Source organism: Lissotriton helveticus, chromosome 3_1 (genome assembly GCF_964261635.1).
Source record: "Lissotriton helveticus chromosome 3_1, aLisHel1.1, whole genome shotgun sequence".
Classification (NCBI taxonomy): domain Eukaryota; kingdom Metazoa; phylum Chordata; class Amphibia; order Caudata; family Salamandridae; genus Lissotriton; species Lissotriton helveticus.
The window spans coordinates 2,118,650,140-2,118,671,092 of NC_136061.1; the positions used below are offsets into that span (position 1 = coordinate 2,118,650,140).

Genomic DNA, 20,953 nt, shown 5'->3' on the forward strand with positions numbered 1-20,953 from the left:
AAACAACTTTTAGTTCCAGAATTATGAAAAGAGGACAACAATAAGCCTAATCTTTACTTGACCAATTCCAACTACACAAACTAAGGGGTTAACCAGCCATTTGTCTCAGTTGATATCGATTATATATCTCAAGTTTAGGGCATTGTGTGGAGTCTATTATGGTAAAATGGTTGAGAGGTGGGGGGGGAGGGGATAGAGGGGGTTTGAAGGGCAGTGCATTCTAGCAAGGATACCAGTTAACATTGTGAACCGGGTTCCAGGGTGTAATGTGGCCATCCCTTGTCAGGGTCCTCAATCTACTATTGCTCAGGTAGTGGTATGTTGACCTCTCCCCTGTTCGCTCAGATGCAGTCAGTGTCTCCAACCAGCAGCACACCGTGTGGTGTTTTCACCGGGCCCGGGAGGATCTGTTTGTTGTTGGAAGAAATTGCAAAATGAGTTTCCTCGTCTGTTTTCACCAGTCACATACCCTCTTTGACTCGGTTCTTCTGTCAGACAATTTCAACTTACCATTTGGGGCCTGGTCAGACCTTAATCACCTTCTCCACCCTCGAGAACGTACCAGTGGTGGAATGGACTCCATTCCGTTTTTACCCCAAGTATCACTTGAAAATATCCAAGGACCGACCTCCACAGAGTCTGAAATGTCAACTTGTCCCCCCACCACCAGGACCACTGCATAGCGTGTCACGCCTTTCACAACAAACAAAAAACTCAGAAACCGCTGAGCCTGTCATATCACCTTGGCTTTGATGGTACACAGTCAATAGGACAACACCCCCGACCTTTTTGGGGACCGAGACACCAAAGGTGACTCGCAGCTTGAGCCCTTCAGCACTGAGATAGAGGAGCTTTCGTCAGCGTTCTGGTTCCAATACTTACGATGACGAACCGGCACAATGCACAACAAAAATGTCATAGTGAGTACTATGGTCCGCACTGAGCCACATTCACCTCATGATTCTCTTCCTTCGGGGGAGGGGAGACCCGCCATATGGCCAATTTCCCCATGATGACCCTTGGGATGACTATGATGTGGAGCCCTCCGCTCACACTGACCAACCCTCTGTCCAGCCAAGCCTTCACTCCCAGACACCACCTCATACTGTGCAGTTCTCATCTGTTCTGCCACCTTTGGAGATGCATAAGCAGCCTTTCACAAGGTGGAAATGTATAAGCAGCCTTAGGAGGATGACTTTCTTATGGAGACCCACTCCTCCAGACATTAGTCAATACATTATCTGCTTAGACTTTAGGGCATGTTTAGGCCTGCTCATGACATCTTCAATGAACCAGCGAAAGCGCGAGTTATAAAAAACCCATAAAGCATCCGCCTTTAACCCACCTTGCACCAGGGCCAACTACCACCAACTCACCGGTCGTACATATAGCATGGACGCATGCTAATACCTAGGGCACAAGAGATGCTCCCTCTTTCGACCAAGAGAGTACAAAGATTGATCTGACTGGAAAACGTGTCGCCGCTCAGTCTCCCACACATTGGCAAATTACCAGTCAAGTGCACCTGTTCTCTCAGTACGACCAGGCCCACTGGGGCGAGGTAAAAGATCTATCTGCACATTTCTGGGATCTATATAAAAAATGGGGACAGAAGTTGGTGGCTGGAGTGAAAATACTTTCCAGCATCAGCTGCACTTTCGACACAGCAGACAACGCTGTTCGAAGCTCTAACACCAGTTTACTTCTTTGTAGGCATGCCTGGCTCCCAATGTCTGGTTTCAAACCGGATGTGCAACAACATCTCCTCAACTTGCCTTTTGATGGTGAGCACCATTTTAGAACGCAAGTTGATGATGAGATGTTGGAGAGAATTAGAAAGAACACAGAGACAGCCAAGGCCTTGGGTACATCTACCTGCGGCTCTTTATGCCGCATACAATATTGTAGAGGGGTCAAAATCACCACCCACCAACACATCCACATCCTTCTTCAGACAGCAGGAGCAACAAACTCCCTCTTGGGGTTAGTACAAGAGAGGATACAAGGGCAACAATAGATGGGGCAGGGGTAAAGGCTGCACCTATCAGGCTGTGACTCTTCCCCTGACTTCCCCCTCCCCAACTATGTGACACCTATCTAAAAGAGACTATTAGTTATAGATTCCTTACCTTAAAAAAGATTCTTTCCCTTAGAATTACCCTCAGGCATCAGACTGGATCCGGAGAAATTTTTTCGTAGCAGTACCCTTGCGCATCGGTCTACTCCACATACTGCGGCGGCGTCACCGGGATGACGTCGCTGTATCATCTTAGATGCTGCCCCTGCTCACTGACGTCAGTTCTTCCTTTTCTGCGCCAGCCAGTGCAGATCCGGAGAGAGCAGTGCCCTTAGTCACTGGGTGGCAGGATCCGCCATCACCTCCCCACTGGCGCACCATCACGTCAGACAGGTGTGTTTTGCAAATAGTCTGAATGGGCTACTCCTTCCCCTTCGAGGCTACCCCTCCCTCCATGCCACCTACACTCCATCGCATGTCAGAGGATCATCTAGCCCTTCTCCGTGAGGAAGTTCTGGCTCTCTTGGCCAAGGGTGCCATCGATTGCGTCTCTGTGCCAAATGTAGGTCGTGGTTGCTATTCCACTTTCTGGTACCCAAGAAGGACAAAGGCCTGAGTCCTATCTTAGACCTCAGGGATGTCAACCGCTTCCTCCACAAAGAGAAGTTCAAAATGCTAACTGTAGCTGAGGTCTTGTCTGCCCTCGACCTTGTGGACTGGATGGTAGTGTTGGACTTACAGGACGCTTATTTCCACATACCCGTCCTGCCTGCCCACCGGCGCTACCAGCGGTTCATGGTAGGACACGAGCATTTTTAGCTTACCGTGCTCCCCTTTGGTCTTACCAGCGCCCCATAGGTGTTCACGAAAGTGATGGCGGTGGTCGCAGCTCATCTGTGCAGATCACGGATTCCAGTCTTCCCTTAACTCGATGACTGGCTACTGAAGATGGGATCGCCACAGGCAATCGTCTCCCCTTCTAGAATATGGTGGACCTCCTGCATTTGCTGAGGTTCACGATCAACGTGCCGAAGTAACACCTGATTCCCTCTCAGAAGCTCCTTTTAATACCAGCAGTTGGAGATACAGCACAGTTTCGGGCTTATCCTCCCAAGCAGCAAGTCCAGGAAATTCGGGCTATTATACAGATGTTTCAGCCATTATCCCGGGTTTCGGTGAGAATGACCCTGAGACTGCTGGGCCTCATGGCCTCCTGCATCCTACTGGTAGATCATGCCAGATGGCATATGCGGGCTCTGCAGTGGGACCTGAAGTTCCAGTGGGTGCAGCATCAGGGGAATCATTCCAATGTCGCCAACTGTTGTCTCACGAACCAGGATTGAGTCAAATGCAGATCCCTCCCCCTTTGCCAACCTGACTCCACAGCAGTGACGAATGCGTCACTCCTGGAATGGGGAGGCCACAAGTGTTAGGCGCAGATCAAAGGCCTCTGGTCTCCAGCGGAGTCCGGGATCCACATGAACCTTCTGGAGCTCCAGTGTTTCATCTTGCACTGAAGGCATTCCTTGCTTCTATCAAGGGAAAAGTAGTGCAGGTGTTCACGGACAACACCACCGGCATGTAGTACTGCAACAAACAGGGTGGGGTGGGGTCGTGGACCCCATGTCGAGAGGCTCTTCGCCTTCGGACATGGTTGGAACATCAGGTCATGTCTCTGGCGGTTCAACACCTGGCAGCATCCCTGAACGCCAGAGCAGACGAGCTCAGTCGCTGGTGCATGATGGATCACGAATGGTATCTTCACTCGGAGGTGGTGCAAGGTCTCTTTCAGCAGTGGGAAGATCCATGGTTAGATCTGTTTGCCACCGAAGAGAACACGCAATGACAGCAGTTCTGCGCGTTGGAATGTTCAATGCGGCACTCACTAGGCGACGCTTTTCGTTGCGAGTGGAGTTGCAGTCTCCTGTATGATTTTCCACCGTACCACTTCTACCCAGAGTGCTGAAGAAGATCAAGCGTGACCGGGCCCAAGTCATTCTTGTAGCCCCGGACTGGGTACTTGGAGTCTGGTACCCTAAGCTCTTGAGCATGGCCATAGATCCTCCGATTAGACTGCCTCTTCGGCAGGATCTCTGTCACAACAGCAGTGACGGTCCTCCACCCGGAAATGTCCATCCTCCACTTCCTTGTGTGGATATTGAGCGGCGACAGCTGACCGCTTTCGACCTTCCTCCTGAAGTCTGTAATGTAATCTTGGCAGCTAGGCGTCCCTCCACTAAAACGGTATACGCTTGTAGATGGAGCAACGGCTGTGGATCCCCTTTCTGCGCCTCTTTTAGAGGCTTTCTTCTTCATTCTTTCTATGGCTCAGCAGGGCTCTGCTTTGGGCACCCTATAAAGGCTTTCTTTCGGCCATTTCTGCCTTTCTTCGCCTTCCTGATCAGCCTTCTCTTTTCAAGTCCCCTATTGTTAACCAATTTCTGAAGGGCATTACTCATCTCTTCCCTCCTTCTCCTTTCGTAATGCCCCAGTGGGACTTGAATCTTGTTCTCACTTATCTTAGGTGTGCTCCCTTTGAGCCACTACATAATTTTACTCTTCTACGCCTTACTTTGAAAACTGCTTTTTTGCTTGCCATCACCTCTGCTTGCAGGGTGAGTGAGCTTCAGGCCTTATCTTCAAAGCTTTTTTTTCTTTCTGTCCATCCGGATAAAGTTGCCCTCCGTACTAGGCCTTCTTATCTTCCCAAAGTGGTTACCTCTTTCCACACAGGTTAGACCATCACATTGCCCACCTTCTTTCCGGCTCCGCATCCCTTCAAAGAGGAGAGACTCCACCATCTGGACCCAAAACATGCGCTGTCTTTCTACCTTGACCGCACTAAAAGAATTCCGGGTATACGATCAACTCTACGTGGGTTATGTGGGTGCAAAGAAGTGTCGGGCAGTGCACAAACATATCATCTCTCAATGAGTTGTCCTATGCATTAAGATCTGCTAATCTTTAACTAAAAATGAACCTCCAGTAGGACTGCGCGCCCACTCTGCCAGGGCGACCGTGGCCACTACTGCTTTGGGATGTGGAGTTTTCTTATTTGACATCTGCCAGGCTACCACGTGGGCAACCTTGCACACTTTTACACGGCATCACTGACTGGAAAGCCAAGTCGGGAGAGATGGCTTTTTCAGCCGTTCTGTTCTCCAGGACTTTCTGGTATGAACTTGGTTCGCAGATCCACATCTAGGGTTGGTATTACTGGGGTATCTATTATAAGGTAAGGAATCTAGTACTAATAGTCTCTTTCAGATGAACAAGTTACTTACCTTCGGTAACAATATATCTGAAGAGACATATATTAGTTATAGATTCCTTACCGCCCCACCCATACTCCCGGTTCTGTGAACTGACTTCTAGGGATAGGGACTCCCTTCCAGGGCCCAGTTTTGTGCACCAGTAGTCAGTGACTTGCATGGCTCTGTGCTTCTGGTGTGGAAAGTCGTTTCAGAACTGACGTTAGCGCGCAGGGCGGCGTCTAAGTAGATGCCGCAACGTCATCCTGCCGACGACAGACGCAGAGTCGGCCAGCGGCACCTACTGACGCGCAAGGGTACTGCTACGGAAAAATTTCTCGGATCCAGTCTGACGCCTGGGGGTAATTCAAAGGTAAGGAATCTATAACTAATATCATGTCTCTTACAGATATATTGGTAGGTTAGGTAAGTAACCTGTTAGTCGGGGAATATTGCAGGATATCCTGCCCAGTTTGGCAGAAATCACCTAGGATCAGTGGGTTATAGATGTTATAGCAGAAGCATACTGCCTAGAACTTACACAAACACTACCAAACAACCCCCGGCACACACCACTGCCCCACAGAGTATGGCTCTCCTCAGAATATCAGTCTGCTCCAAAAGGAGATGCATGCACTACTCCGCAAAGGGGCTGTAGAACCTGTACCGTTCCCACACTATGGCAAAATGTTGTACTTCCTGATCCCCAATCCTCGATCTCCGGCCCCTCAACAAGTAAATCCTATCACAGCACTTCCACATGACGATGCTCCAGGATGTCATTCCTCTTCTACAGTAAGGTGTCTTTATGACCAAACTCGACCAGAAGGATGCCTACTTCCACAAACTGAAACACTGTGCGAGTTCCTATGGTTTGTAGTAAGTGGTCAGCATTATCATTTCAAAGGGCCACTCTTTGGAGTAACCACAGCTCCTAGGGATGTTTACAAAGTGTCTTGCAGCAGTAGCTACTCACCTCAGAAGTAGCCATGTGAATGTCTTCCCTTACCCATCTCCAGCCCCTGCAAGTTCAGCCCTTCCTCTCGTATAATACTCAACTCACTAGTGGGGAACGCATTCCCCAGTCCAGCAAGGGTACAAGCATCCCAGATATTGCCACCTCTTTTTCAGCCAGATCGTCTGGTAATGGCTAGAAACGTCATGCGCCCCCTAGGTATGATGGCCTCTTGCATTGCTGTATAGTACCTTTTTGTCTTTTTCTCCAAACCACACAAACTGCATGCTCTCTCTAAGGCAAGTATAGCCCCCAGGGTACTCGGATACATACAGACCTGTTAAACTTAAGCCAAAAGCCCTCCCAGACCACACTCAACCCGCAAAAAAGGGTTTCTGTGGCTTTCTTCTGTAATATTCCTATAGTTGACATCTGCAAGGTAACTACATGGTCTCCCCCCAGACGTTTATGAAACATTACTGTGTAGATGTTTAAGCTCGCCAACAATCTAACATTGGTCAGGCTGTCATTTGCAGACTTCTCCATGACTGAAGATGTTGCAGAAGACTGGTTGACTGCTTTACAGTCTATGCACAGCATGTGCTCAGCTACATATGCCACGAACGGAACGTTTTACTTACCCCGTAAGCATCTGTTTGTGGCGTAGAGTGCTGTAGAGCTGCATGTGTCCACCCTCTTCCCCATAAGCTTTAGATGTTGCACATGTTTTTTCTTTCAACTTGCGTCCTTAATTTTTTCATTGCTTGGTCATCTTTCTGTATCACTAAGCTCTATCTACATCCTCACCCTCCGTGCAGAAAAAGCAATTCAACAGTAGTCATCACTTCACTCAGGCGTGTGAGTAAGCTATAGGCACTAAGCTTAGAAGAACCTTTCTTCCAAGTACATAGGAATAGGGTTGTCCTCCATACTAACCCCACATTCCTCCCTAAGGTGCTCTCCCAGTTCTACCTTAATCAATCCATTGAGCTCTTTGTCTTCTTCCCACAACCTGACTCAGTTGCAGAATGGTCTCTCCATGCTTTGGATGTAAAACAAGAGCTCATATACTACATTGACAGAACTGAACCTTTTAGGAAAACAAAACAACACTTTATTGCTTTCTCCAAACCGCTTAAAGGAAAGGCGCTGTTCAAATCAGTCATTGCCAGATGGATTGTAAGATGCATTCAGACATACTGTGATAAAGCTAAGAGGACTTTGCCCATTCCTCCTAGAGCCCACTCCACAAAAAAGAGCCTCTGTGGCATACCTGGGGAACATTCCAATAGTTGATATATGCAAATCAGCCACCTGGTCTACACCCAGTGCTTAATTTGAGCCCGTGGATTCCAGTGCTCAGCACCGGCACTTAATTGTCAACACCGGGGCTTGTGACAGTCTGCCTCAAGGTAGCGCTGTCTGGATAATTTATAGATGATCACAACAAAAGTTAATTATTCATTCAATGTACATTAAAAATGACTATTACCTTCCGCCAAGCCATTCTTATATCTTTAGGGGCTTGAAATAGTCCAAATTGTCACATTTGTGGGATTGCGATGATTAGTAGTTGTGTTGCTACTATTATTGGCAGCGTTGGTTGGGGCAATGTGTGGTGCAAGCTGCAGTGGCCTCCTGGCAAGAGCCCCAGCACTTTTTTTTTTTTTTTTTACAAATTAAGCACTGTCTACACCACGCACTTGTACAGATCATTACTGCCTGGATGTGCTGGCCGTCCAAGAAGCCAATGTTGGTCATGCAGTACTCCGCAGGTTCTTTCAATTCACTGCAACACCCACAGGCTAGCCACCGCTTTTTGGGAGGACTGCTTTGCAGTGTGTGCACAACATGTGTATCTACAGCCACACATGCCTCGAATGGGAAATGTTACTTACCTTGTAATCATCTATTCATGACCTGTAGTTCTGTAGATTCACATGTGCCCACCTTCCTACCTAGATGCCTGTAGCTGTTAAGTGTCCTTAACTATATCTTTTCCCTCTTTTTGCTCGGACATCTCTCTGTACTTTGCCTTGCTTCACATTGCATCCTCACCCACCGTTCAGGAGAACAATGGAGTTGATGCCCATGCGCATTATCATCAGTAGGTGGAGTCAGTATACTTTGTGACTCAAAGACTTCTTTGAAGAAAAACAACTTGCACACATCCGAGCAGGAGCATGCACAGCATGTGAATCTCCAGCTTTACATGCTGCAAACAGATGCTTAAAGGGTAAGTAACATTTTCATTGTGTTTTTTAATTTTTACGGTACACCCCCTCCTCAAAATATTTGGCAATTTATTGAGATCTAGACCAGGAATTTAAAAGTCTTTCCAAAAAAATGAGTGTGACTCTTACATCTTGGTTTTATATTGTATAATATTATTGCTTGTTGCCTATTGGCTTAAGTGTGCTAACACTAAAGGAATGGTTCTCTCATTATAATCAAGGATCACTGGTGTAGCGAGTCAATGAGATCTTTGCGAGTACAGCAAATTCCAATCTTGCACTTCTGAATAGTTGTCATTTGTTTAATTGTCTTAAGAATTTCTATTCTTTCACAGTACAAAGCGACTCATTGTGGACGTCATACGGTTTCAGCCTGGTGAAACTTTGACAGAAATTCTTGACACCCCAACAACCAAAGAACAGGTAAATACAAGCAAATATGTCCTCTTTGTGCCCTCTTTAGTTTGTTTGTGGAGATCATTACACTACAACCCATCCGAGAACGCTGGGAGGGAGACATGGGTCGAGAACTTAGAGACAAGGAATGGGGGAAGATACTGAGGTTCCCAAAAAAGGTGTCGCGTAACCCTAAATTCAAATGTATTCAATTAATGGTTGTTCACAGAGCATATCTCACTCCCCACCGATTACACACCATGTTCCCAGAGTCGTACAAAAGGGGGTGGTGATGGACGGAGCATCTGAATCAATCAAACACTCACACCCAGTCAAAAGATCTGGGTTTAATCCATCACCGTTCTTTAGCCCACTCTGTCACCCCAGTTCGGACATGGCTATATGCAAATCAGTCTGACCCTGTGCCTCATGGGAACAGTCCAGCCCGAACTGCCAAGCCATGTCTTCCCTGGACCGGAAACAAGCTTCCGAGGACCGGTTTCTGGCATTACAGCCGTCTTCAGCCCGGCTTGCTTGAATCCAGTGGCAAAGTGAGCAAGGGACTCACGTCTGAGCATACCCTGCCACACTTATGGCGGCCAAAAGCGATACAAAAGGGGGTGGTGATGGACGGAGCATCTGAATCAATCAAACACTCACACCCAGTCAAAAGATCTGGGTTTAATCCATCACCGTTCTTTAGCCCACTCTGCCACCCCAGTTCAGACATGGCTATATGCAAATCAGTCTGACCCTGTGCCTCATGGGAACAGTCCAGCCCGAGCTGCCAAGCCATGTCTTCCCTGGACCGGAAACAAGCTTCCGAGGACCGGTTTCTGGCATTACAGCCGTCTTCAGTCCGGCTTGCTTGAATCCAGTGGCAAAGTGAGCAAGGGACTCACGTCTGAGCATACCCTGCCACACTTATGGCGGCCAAAAGCGGTACAAAAGGGGGTGGTGATAGACAGAGCATCTGAATCAATCAAACACTCACACCCAGTCAAAAGATCTGGGTTTAATCCATCACCGTTCTATAGCCCACTATGCCACCCCAGTTCAGACATGGCTATATGCAAATCAGTCTGACCCTGTGCCTCCTGGGAACAGTCCAGCCCGAACTGCCAAGCCATGTCTTCCCTGGACCGGAAACAAGCTTCCGAGGACCGGTTTCTGGCATTACAGCCCTCTTCAGCCCGGCTTGCTTGAATCCAGTGGCAAAGTGAGCAAGGGACTCACGTCTGAGCATACCCTCCCACACTTATGGCGGCCAAAAGCGGTACAAAAGGGGGTGTTGATGGACGGAGCATCTGAATCAATCAAACACTCACACCCAGTCAAAAGATCTGGGTTTAATCCATCACCGTTCTTTAGCCCACTCTGCCACCCCAGTTCAGACATGGCTATATGCAAATCAGTCTGACCCTGTGCCTCATGGGAACAGTACAGCCCGAACTGCCAAGCCATGTCTTCCCTGGACTGGAAACAAGCTTCCGAGGACCGGTTTCTGGCATTACAGCCCTCTTCAGCCCAACTTGCTTGAATCCAGTGGCAAAGTGAGCAAGGGACTCACGTCTGAGCATATCCTGCCACACTGATGGCGGCCAAAAGCGGTACAAAAGGGGGTGGTGATGGACGGAGCATCTGAATCAATCAAACACTCACACCCAGTCAAAAGATCTGGGTTTAATCCATCACCGTTCTTTAGCCCACTCTGCCACCCCAGTTCAGACATGGCTATATGCAAATCAGTCTGACCCTGTGCCTCATGGGAACAGTCCAGCCCGAACTGCCAAGCCATGTCTTCCCTGGACCGGAAACAAGCTTCCGAGGACCGGTTTCTGGCATTACAGCCGTCCATCATCCCCTTTTGTATCGCTATGTTCCCAGAGTCGGCAGACACGTGCCCCAGGATAGGCTACTATTGGGAAACTGTACACGAGTTTCTAGCAGGGGTTGCCCTGGGCAGGCCTTACACGTCACCGTTGTATAGTGTACTGGGACTAGGTCACACAGAAAAGAAAAGGAGCACTGCTACACGCTTCGTAGGTATGGCACTGTTATTAGCAAAACTGACAATAGCGATGAAGTGGAAGTCAGCTAGACCACCAGATGTTGAGGTCTGGTACAGAGAAGTGATACGGTGGGGGAAGGCGGAAGGAATGGAATTACAAAGGGAGGAGCGTAGAGGACTTAGAAAAACACACATTTCAATAGAATGGAACTCCATGCTGGTGGAGTATGAAACATGCGCTAAATCACACTTGGAGTAGACATGTACTAGGATGGGCTGGGCATGGGGGGGATACCCGAGTCAGGTCTAAGTCGCCTCATCTGTTTAGTGCTCATTAAGGATACCCCGTGCACTCACACAGGAAGGGTAGCGGAGTTCGACCTCATAATTCGTAATTCACGATACAAAGGGAGAGAAGTGATCGGAAGAATAGACCTATACTACAAAATAGAACTATGTGGCATTGCTAGAAAGAGAAATATTTGTGCGAAATGTAAAGTGCTTGGGATTGAAGGAGGGGGGAGTTACGCGGGGGTTATATAAAAAAGTAAAACTGCATTGTAAAACGCAATTAACATGGAAGAATATATACATATAATTGGATAATGGATACATAATGATGTAAACAGTATGATTATGCAGATGCTGCAGTAATAAAAATATATATTTTTTTTAAATTTACACTTATGGCACAATTAGGTTTGAAGGTACCAGAAAACAAACGCTGAACGAACACCGCAAATATGATACTTTGACTGTGTTTGTGTACTGTCTAGTATGTGCCAGCACATATCCTGTGCAGCTCTTCCACTGGCAGTATCTGCTTCATCACTTGAATGTGAGCGATGGAGGTCCTAGCAGTTTCTCCTTTCAGAAGAAGGAACGAAAAGGACCAGAGGAGCCTGTATTACAGAGTGCATCCAACCTACGTCTGAGCTTGGATCTAATTCTCAGTAAATATTGGTAGATTGTTTCTTGAGCATCTGTGACTTTTCAATTATTCCTCAGATGATTTGTCCCCTAACAAATGCAAAAAATAGATCAACACGTGGAATAAATGTGAAGTTCTGAGGAATTGTTTATAGCAAAGTACATCTTTGTCTCACACAAGAGAAAGAAAACACAGGTTAATGTCCAGTCCATTTATTCACTATATGATAAATGTTTATTTTTACAGTTATTTGCAGGTCAGTCTTTTACAAAATGTATTTGGAGAGTATACATTAGTAGTTCATTCATTGGCTGGATGATACAGATCTTGTAGGTAATATAGGTGGCACGTGGGAAGTATTCCTACGGCACAATTCCACATCTGAAAAACATTCATTTAGTGGACAGTTCTTACATTGGCCACGTACTTGCTGATTCCTGTTCTGTCAATATTGGGAGTATATTTGGTTCCAAAGTTCAAACTGACCCCTGACTGGCATCCGCTGCAGTACAAACAAATGGATTCACAGCCAACATTTGAGGATTCCGAGACTTGTTCATATATATATATATATTCACAGAGAGCAGAGTATTTAGAGAAGGTCTCTAAATAAGTCGGTTTAGCAAGTAAAACAAAGTAATTGTGAATAATATTTTATATAAACTGTTGTGACATGTTGACTTTATTTGGTTTTGAAACAATTTTAAAACTTCTCTTTCTTAATGAGCATGTGTGATGTCATCTGCCTTGCTCTTTTCCCGAGTTCATTACCAAGTTGTACGTATCTTATCTTCTGTGAGCATTCATGTGCTTTCTGTAACAGGTAAGCTCCACAGTTAGATGCATTTGCTAAGCATGTATTCGTTTTAGTAACAAATCCACTATTTCCTAACATATAATATACATTTGTCTGCATGAAATGATGAATGGAGTACAGCATTTACTTATACAATTATTAATTTGTACAGGAAAGTGATCACCAGCGAGCTATGCAAAGAAGAGCAATCAGAGATGCCAAAACCCCAGACAAGATGAAAAAAGCGAAATCAATAAGAGATGACAACAACCTGAGCTTGCAGGAAAAGAAAGAGAAGATTCAATCTGGTCTGAGGAAGCTGACTGAGCTGGGAATGGTAAATCCAAAGAATCGGTATCAAGATCTCATCAACGACATTGCCAAGGTACTATTACTATTAGAGGAATGGAAACACGCTGTAGCTAGTAAACCTTGAATATTAAAAATATTTTTTTAATTTATTTATTTTATCTTAACAATGCTTTGTGCTCTAATTTTTTAGGGCCAAAAACATTAACTCCAAATTAAATAAAGAGTGGGGCCACCGTAAGAAGATAGGTCCCAGTTGTCACCTTGCACAATATTGCATTTGGTTTAGCTTTTGAATCTGTTATTAAAGAGCTCCAGGCCATGACCTTCCTGGAAATTGAGAACATTTGTCATCACTTGGGGTACATTTAGCTGCATTATTAACAATCTTCCTGTGTTCCTGCAAAGCTACTGGCATTCACAAATCAACTTGTAGCCAGACCTTGCACCTGTAGAGATCGCTGGTCAACCAGTTCTTCCCTTAAGAATGCTAAATATTGCCATGTGCTAAACCATTTTTAATAGTTCATTTTTGAGGCATATGAGTTTGCATGCTCTTCTATTCTATATCATCCATGCACATGTCACACGTGAATTTAGACCTTGAATAGCAGCCCATTGTGCCGGGCAATTATTTGTGCCACTCATTCAGCTGCTTGTCAATATGCATAAACTGGCCAGAGCTGATGCACATTCATCGTAGCTGAAAAGTCCATCTGAGGTGCAAATCTAAAATAAATAAAATGAATCCTGAATGTGAACACCTTGGTTCCCTAAGTTCGTCAGATTTGGAGGAAGCAGATGGCATTTTAAAAGGTTCAATACACAGCTTATCGAGGTAGAATTTGGACGCAGATGTGGTCCAGATGGCTGGAGACTTCATCAGCTTCTTTAACAAAAAGGTATTTTTCTTCTTTATTTTAGGATATTCGGAATCAACGGCGCTACCGGCAAAGACGAAAAGCCGAGCTTATGAAACTGCAGCAGACGCATCATGCTCTAAATTCTAAGGCAGTGTTTTATGAGGAGCAGGTGGACTATTATAAAAGCTACATTAAGACCTGCCTGGATAACCTGGCCAGTAAGGGCAAGTGAGTACCCTGAATAAATTGTTCCGAGATTTGTTAAAGGTCACTGATGTCTGGGCAGAAGGTGGAGTGTCATTTAAAAAATATATTTATATCGATTATGTATGAAGTACATCAGCTTCAAACTATTTCATTAAAATTACATGCAGGTGAGTCAGGCAGATGGGAGAGGTCTAGCTCCAGTGTCCATTATTGAGCAAACTCATCAGGCGCACACTTGTTTAGGTCTGGTTTTTGACAGTACATCAGTTAAAGGAACTGTTGATTATAATATATATATATATATATATATATATATATATATATAACACTTACATATAGTGTGCTTTTTCTCCACTCCTATTAACCATTGGCATTTCAGCCATTGACTTGAGGCTGTCAATGATGTCTTGGCACAGCCCAGTAGAGTATTCACTGTACTGCTATTTTTAGTTTGGAGGTTATCCTTCTTTCCACCTCCACTCCAGTGCTGGCATTGACCAGATTGAGGAACTACATTCCAATTATAGACATCTGAATGCACACATTAAACACACACCTATTGACTTTGCCAGTGCTTGTTGCTATTTAGGGTTTTAGTTATGATTCCTGTAGCGGTGGGTGCAGTGTTATGCGGGTAAAAGGAGTGTATGCGAAAATCTAACAAATATGTTACTATTTCTATGCATGGAGAACAAATTTCATATCATTTTTATTAAATAATATTATATATGAGGTGAACAAACTTGAATCCAGTCTGAAACCAGCTTGCAACCATTTTTTTAACTAACCCTGTTAAATGTATATTCACAAAACTGTTTTTCCTATGCATTGGGCTCGACATGGTTATCATAATCAGATTAATTTAGAAGTGCAGACAAATTTATATTTTCAAAATGCAGTCTGTACACACTTATTTATTAGTGTTTGTATTTAAAATCTACTAATGTTTAAAAAGGAAAACGTTATTTTTTTTTCTACTCCAGACCCATATTCGTCATCTTTTTTGAAATTTTGTTATTCTTGCTGTAGAGCGCATTCGTTGCTTGGAGACCCATTTACCAAAACAGGACCTATCGGAAGTATATAGAGAGAGTGGCCTTTAGTTCAGTTTCCCTCCAATTGGTTCTCCTTTAATTTCAAGGTTTGTCATAGCTTGGATAGGCTGTACATCAAGCCCATGGCTGTTTTTAGAAGGCTGCATTGTCCCATTTCTGTTTCCCTTAAGTTTGGTGATTGATCATTAGAATTCAGTACTGGCACTGTGTTGCTGCTGCTTCTCCTTTAATTACAGTCCGTTGCAGGGCTCCCCAGTCCTACACAGAACCCCTTTTCATACCTACATTCTTGTTTACTTCCACTTCTTATCAGCCCTCCCTCCCTCCTTTCCCTAGGCACCCAAAGAAGTTGATTAATTTAAGCTGACTTTTTACACTCTGCAGTGGATCTGGGACTGTGGCTCAGTGGCAGTGCTTGTTTTGCACACACGAGCCCGCTGGTTCGGTCCTCACTATTTCTCCACGTTTTTGCCTCCTCCATTTCCCCTTCTTTTACAGCGCCTTACTTACCAACCCTTAGATTTAGACGGTAGGATAGCACTCTTTTGGCAGCCCTATCTGGTACTGACTTCAGGCTCGTTTTTGCCTTTCATCTGGTGCCGCCTGCACCTAGGTCTCTGTCGAGTCGTGCAGTCGTGCGAGGCCTGGCTGACGTCGCTCTCCCAGAGAAAAGAACTCCCTGGTGCCTAGTGGGGCACATTTGCTACAGTTTTTAGGTCTCGCCTGGCGTTAGCAGCGCGCATACGCTGCTCTCGCCATGCGAAACTAAAATACTTGAAGTGTTGATCCAAGATTAGAGACAACGTCTCTAGCAAGTAACCAAAGAGTCCTAGGCCGAAGTAGTCAATATATGAAGGAGTCAGAGCCAAAACCTACTATAGCGATGTTTTATATTGGTAAAAACAAAAGGCCTCACACCAGACCTGAATAGTGCAGAAGCATTGAAAAAAATGAGTACAGTCTTGAATAGAAATGTGATGATTTGGAACTTGTTTCAGATTGCATTAAATATCCTGGAACATTCCCTTTTCTCATATCTGCGTTTTTCTGATACAGCGTTTTGGTAAAAGCAGCCAGTTTTAAAGTTTGATTTGTTTGTATTTCCTTAGAGTGTCTAAGAAACCAGGAGAGATGAAAGGCAAAAAGAGTAAAAAGATCGCATTGAAGTATACGGCAGCTCGACTGCATGAGAAAGGAGTGCTTCTGGAAATCGAAGACCTGACAGTTAACCAGTATGTGCTGCTTCTATAAAGTCATTGCAAATAAAACCTGTAATAAAATATCTTGCTAAAAACGTGCTAATTGAAACTCTATAAGTCTCCAATATATTTTAACAACACGACTTTCTATATCTCATCAAATACTGTTCAAGGGCTGATGCATGATGGAATTCTGAACTTGAGCTGCTTTACTGGCCCCTTATTCAGTAGGCGTATCTATAATATAGCCCCGCCATAGCGGGCTATACCGTCTATTAAAGGCCTGCTCCAGCGTTAAAGGCCCGAGCCGAAGGCGAGGGACTTTAACTAGGGAGCTGGACTTTAATAGCCGGTATAGCCCAGCTACAAAGGGCTGTAAGACTATTTAGAACATTCTGCCACTAGAGGGCAGAATGTTCTAACAAATTAAACAAAGGCTTTAGGGAGCGCAAGGGGATTGAAAACCCCGCAGGCTCCCTCAAGCCTTTGTTCACAGCCACAACCGTGAACAAAAAAGATTTGGAATGTTGGAGCTCCGTGCTTCTACCAGCCATTATAAGCCCGGAGCTGCTCCATTGTTTTCAATGGAGCTCCCAACATTCCAATGTTCTAATGGAATTTACAAGAAATGTGTCTTATTGCCCTCAAGTACCTACTTTATTAAGTGATACAAACTGATGAAGCCGAAGACTTCTATTTTTGGTGTTTGTGGTTTATTCTTGACCGATCAGTTATCAACAGAGTACCCATGTAGGTGTTTATTTCACCTAAACTTTGATATAGTGAAATGCATTTGGGAGATTGTCACACAAATCAAGGAAATAGAAAAAACTCCCCATATGTTGTACATTAACAGAACGGTTGGATTTTACTTCTATCTCACTAAGTTGTGAGCTTTTATGAAATAATCAAATTTTCCTGCCTGGGCATTGAGCCACAGAAACATTATTTTGTTCATTAAGCAACGTTTTGCATACTTTAGTGTTAGTTTGTACAGCACTTACTGTCCTGTAGCAATTTGTTCTCATGTGGTTAGGGCCAAGAGAGTGTCCCCGCTTTTGTTTAGGTGCATGGTTTTATTAATGTACACAATGCTGACCTTTATTTTTCTCCCGTGCATTTAACAGCGGATCCAGTTACAAATTCCTGTTAGATCTGTGCATTGAACATCTAATCTAGACTTAATGCTTCACTTTACCAAGCCATTTCAAAGTATACGTTTAGCTGGACACTTTGTCATCGATGTATCTGCCCCATGTATATTACAACCATTAGAAGGTTCTCAAACATAGTAAGATAGTGAGTATTGAGATTAACAACGTCACTCTCTATAGTGCCACCCCTTGTAATTTTCTTTATGGTTTTCAAAAATGCGGCATTTTAACCTGTCTTCTGTTTGCCAGAACATCTGTTTCTAATACTTGGCCGTTATTCTTTCTGATTATCCAGGTTTAAGAATGTGATTTTTGAAATCAGTCCCGCAGAAGAAGTAGGTGACTTTGAGGTCAAAGCCAAATTTATGGGTGTTCAGGTAGAAACCCTTATGTTACATTATCAGGTAAGGAGACTTTTTTCCTCAGCAGACTGTGATACATTCCGATTAGTAATAGTCGGTCAAATTTGTAAATGTAAAGGGATTTGATTGTGATGAACATAATAGTATGCAGCTATTATTATAAATTGAAAAATAAGGTTATCTGCCAGAATTCTGAAAAAGAACAAAGAGATTCCGTCTTGTGGAGAAGTAGTACTACCCCATGGAAGGTGTAGTAAAACATGTTATGCAGTTCAGTTGTGACTAACACAATGGATTCATGTGTAACACAATCTGACTAAAGTGTGGCATCACAAATAGTGATTTGTAATTCGCATCATCAGACCTAAGTGCACATATGGAAAGTAAGTATTTCCCCAACATGTGGTGTTACATTTACATAAAATAGACTTAGTTACAGCGCACTGAACCTGCTTCTCGAAATTCACTCTTAATGTCTCCCTCCCAGAATCACAGTTAAATACAATGTTGCAAGTGGACCTAAACTCAATTAGTAGGGTTGATTTGTGCATATTAAGCCTTGTTTTGGGTACTGCCATGAGCCAGTCCATGAGATGCATTATACGAGCATATTTTCTCTTTCTTTCAAAGATAATTACTTGTTAAAAGTGTTTTTTTTTAAATACAGTAAACGGTGTAAGTGCATAATTTACCCCCCTCTCCTCTGTTCCCTTGCTCCACTGTTTTCACCTCACATTACAAACTTTGCAATATTTTTCTCTGTGGACTGCTTTTCACTGGTTCTGAAGCCATAATCACGGCTCTGTTATTTTTTATAAGGTTGAATGAATACAATAAAGAATGTAGGGAGGTGATGGTGATAAACACGTGTCCTCATCTAACGTAACTGGTGCTATGTAAAGCGCTCTGATACCCGATTCAGTTCAGGTCTAGTTCGCGCTATATAAAACTCTATGAGATGGGCATGTTGCCACATACTGGGATTGCTTTGTCATCCTCATGCACCATCCTTCATGCATTCACACAAGATAGGGGCCAGGGCCCGTGGTAAAAGAGAGAAAGGGGAGACCAGGCTTATATACACCCAAAGAGCAGATTGGTCCCTTTGCTACATTTGTTAGCCTGATGGGGGTTGGATGCTCCATTCTTGATTCCTATGTTCGCCGTTGAAGATATATCTCTTTGGTTCCCGAGTGCAGTGTTTACAAACTTCTGGTTGTTTAACCCCTACCGCGCTACCGCGTTTTCCCGCTGTGCGCTAAAATTTTAAAAATGGCTTGTTTATGACAAAGCCAGCTCGTCATCCGCGCACCGCAGGTAACGTTGATGACGAGCTGGCTTTGTCATCAGCGCCGAAGGGGTTAAGAATTTCCTTTCACCATGAGAACCTCACAGTCAGTCGCTGTCCCTGGAGCTTGGTCAACTCCCCTTTAAGATATGTGCCTTTCTGTTATTTATGCTGCTTTCAGTAACCACTTGCTCTGACGTCACATAATTTTCCAAGGTGTTAAGGACCTTGTCAGTAGGCAATGTAATTTGATTACTTATATTTAGTCAATGGCTGTGACAGCAGGTCAGTGTCATATTACTGTTTTGGTCATGGCAAGAGGACCTTTAGGGGAAAGGGATGAGAAAATTCAGCTTTACCCATCACCCACAACCTTGCAAGTGTGTCAATGAAAGAAAAGTCTGTATATGGGTATACCGTGGTCACCCCACTGAGGTTGAAAGCTCAGAGAAACTGTTCTGATACATTGACCTTTGGTTACCCTGGATCCATCAGAATTCATTGAGTTCCACACCAAACCTGTGGGGTGGCCAGTGCAAAGAAACCTGTTCTCATAGGATACTCAGCCATTTGCCCCTTATCCGCAATGAGAAAGGAATCCTTATGTAAATTGCAGCAGAGCCAGACACCCACCAAATAGTATGACCATGCAGATAGCGTACCTTAGTGGGCCCTCATATTTGTATTTGTATTTATTTTTCTTATAAAGCGCCAACAAAGTAGGATATCTCGGCGCTGCAATAACTATGATGAGCGGTGGGTTGGCCTGAGTCCTACAATTTAGTCTGGTTTGGGGAAGAGGAAGGTTTTCAATTGCTGCCTAAATGACGGGTGGCAGTCCGTAAGTCTGAGAGCCACGGGCAACTCATTCCATTTAGTTGCGGCTATGTGGGAGAAGGCTCGCTCTCCCATTCTAGCTCTCTTCACTCGAGTTGTTCTAGCTCTTGCTGTGAATTGAGAGCGGAGATTTCTAGTTGGTGCATAAAACTTAATCCTATTTCTTAGGATAAGTGGGCCTGTGTTATGCAGTGCTCTGTGTGTTATACACAGCATTTTGAAGGTTTCTCTCTGCCTCATTGGCAGCCAATGGAGCTCTCTTAAGCAGCTTTTGGCTGGGTCGAATTTCCTTTTCTTACAGATTGCCTTAGCCGCTGCGTTTTGCACCATTTGTAGTTTGGTGAAGAGGTAGTCTGCCATACCTACAAACGGTGAGTTTCCATAGTCCAGCCTGCTCATCAATAGTGACTGAACCAGGATCTTTCTACACTCGATGGGAATCCAGGGGAAGACTCTTCTGAGCATCTTCAACAAAGCGAAGCCTTTGCCGCAGATTGTGGACACATGGGATTTCATAGACAGAGTGTTATCGATCGTCACACCCAAGTTCCTTGCTGTCTGTGTCGGAATTGGGGGGGTGCCCAGGGGCGCTGGCCACCAGCTGTGATTCCACAGCTGTGTGTGTCCACCGAACAGCAATATCTCTGATTTATCTGCGTTCAGTTTTAAACAGTGGCTATACATCCAGTCAGAAAGTTAGGTGAGACAGTTTAATAGCCTATCCTTGAGGTCATCATCCTCATCCAGGATTACAGTTAGTTGGGTGTCTGCGTACGAACAGATTTCGACACCCCACTTTCTTCCTATCGCTGCCAGGGAAGACAGGAACACATTAAACAACGTTGGGCTCAATGAGGCCCCCTGTGGGACCCCATATTTGATGTTCCGGTGAGGGGATGAGAAGTTACCCATGCGCACTGATTGTGTTCTGTCCGACAAAAATGATTGCAACCACCCCAGTGCTCTGTCCCGGATACCTTTTGCTGCAAGGGTTCTTAGTAGTAGATTGTGCGGTACGGTATCAAACGCCGCCGAGAGATCTAATAATATTAGGGTGACTGTTTTCCCCCGGTCTACCTGTGTTCTGA

At 44.7% G+C, this 20,953-nt stretch overlaps 1 protein-coding gene across 1 annotated transcript in view; it reads left to right on the forward strand.

Moving 5' to 3' along the window:
* The window catches only part of IQGAP1 (IQ motif containing GTPase activating protein 1), a 488,190-nt gene that overhangs the window by 432,840 nt on the left and 34,397 nt on the right, over nt 1-20,953 (forward strand). The window contains exons 33-37 of the mRNA XM_078683320.1: nt 8,793-8,880; nt 12,764-12,976; nt 13,825-13,991; nt 16,135-16,257; nt 17,674-17,782. Of these exons, the coding sequence (XP_078539446.1) occupies nt 8,793-8,880; nt 12,764-12,976; nt 13,825-13,991; nt 16,135-16,257; nt 17,674-17,782 (700 nt within the window). The remainder of the gene's footprint in view (nt 1-8,792; nt 8,881-12,763; nt 12,977-13,824; nt 13,992-16,134; nt 16,258-17,673; nt 17,783-20,953) is intronic.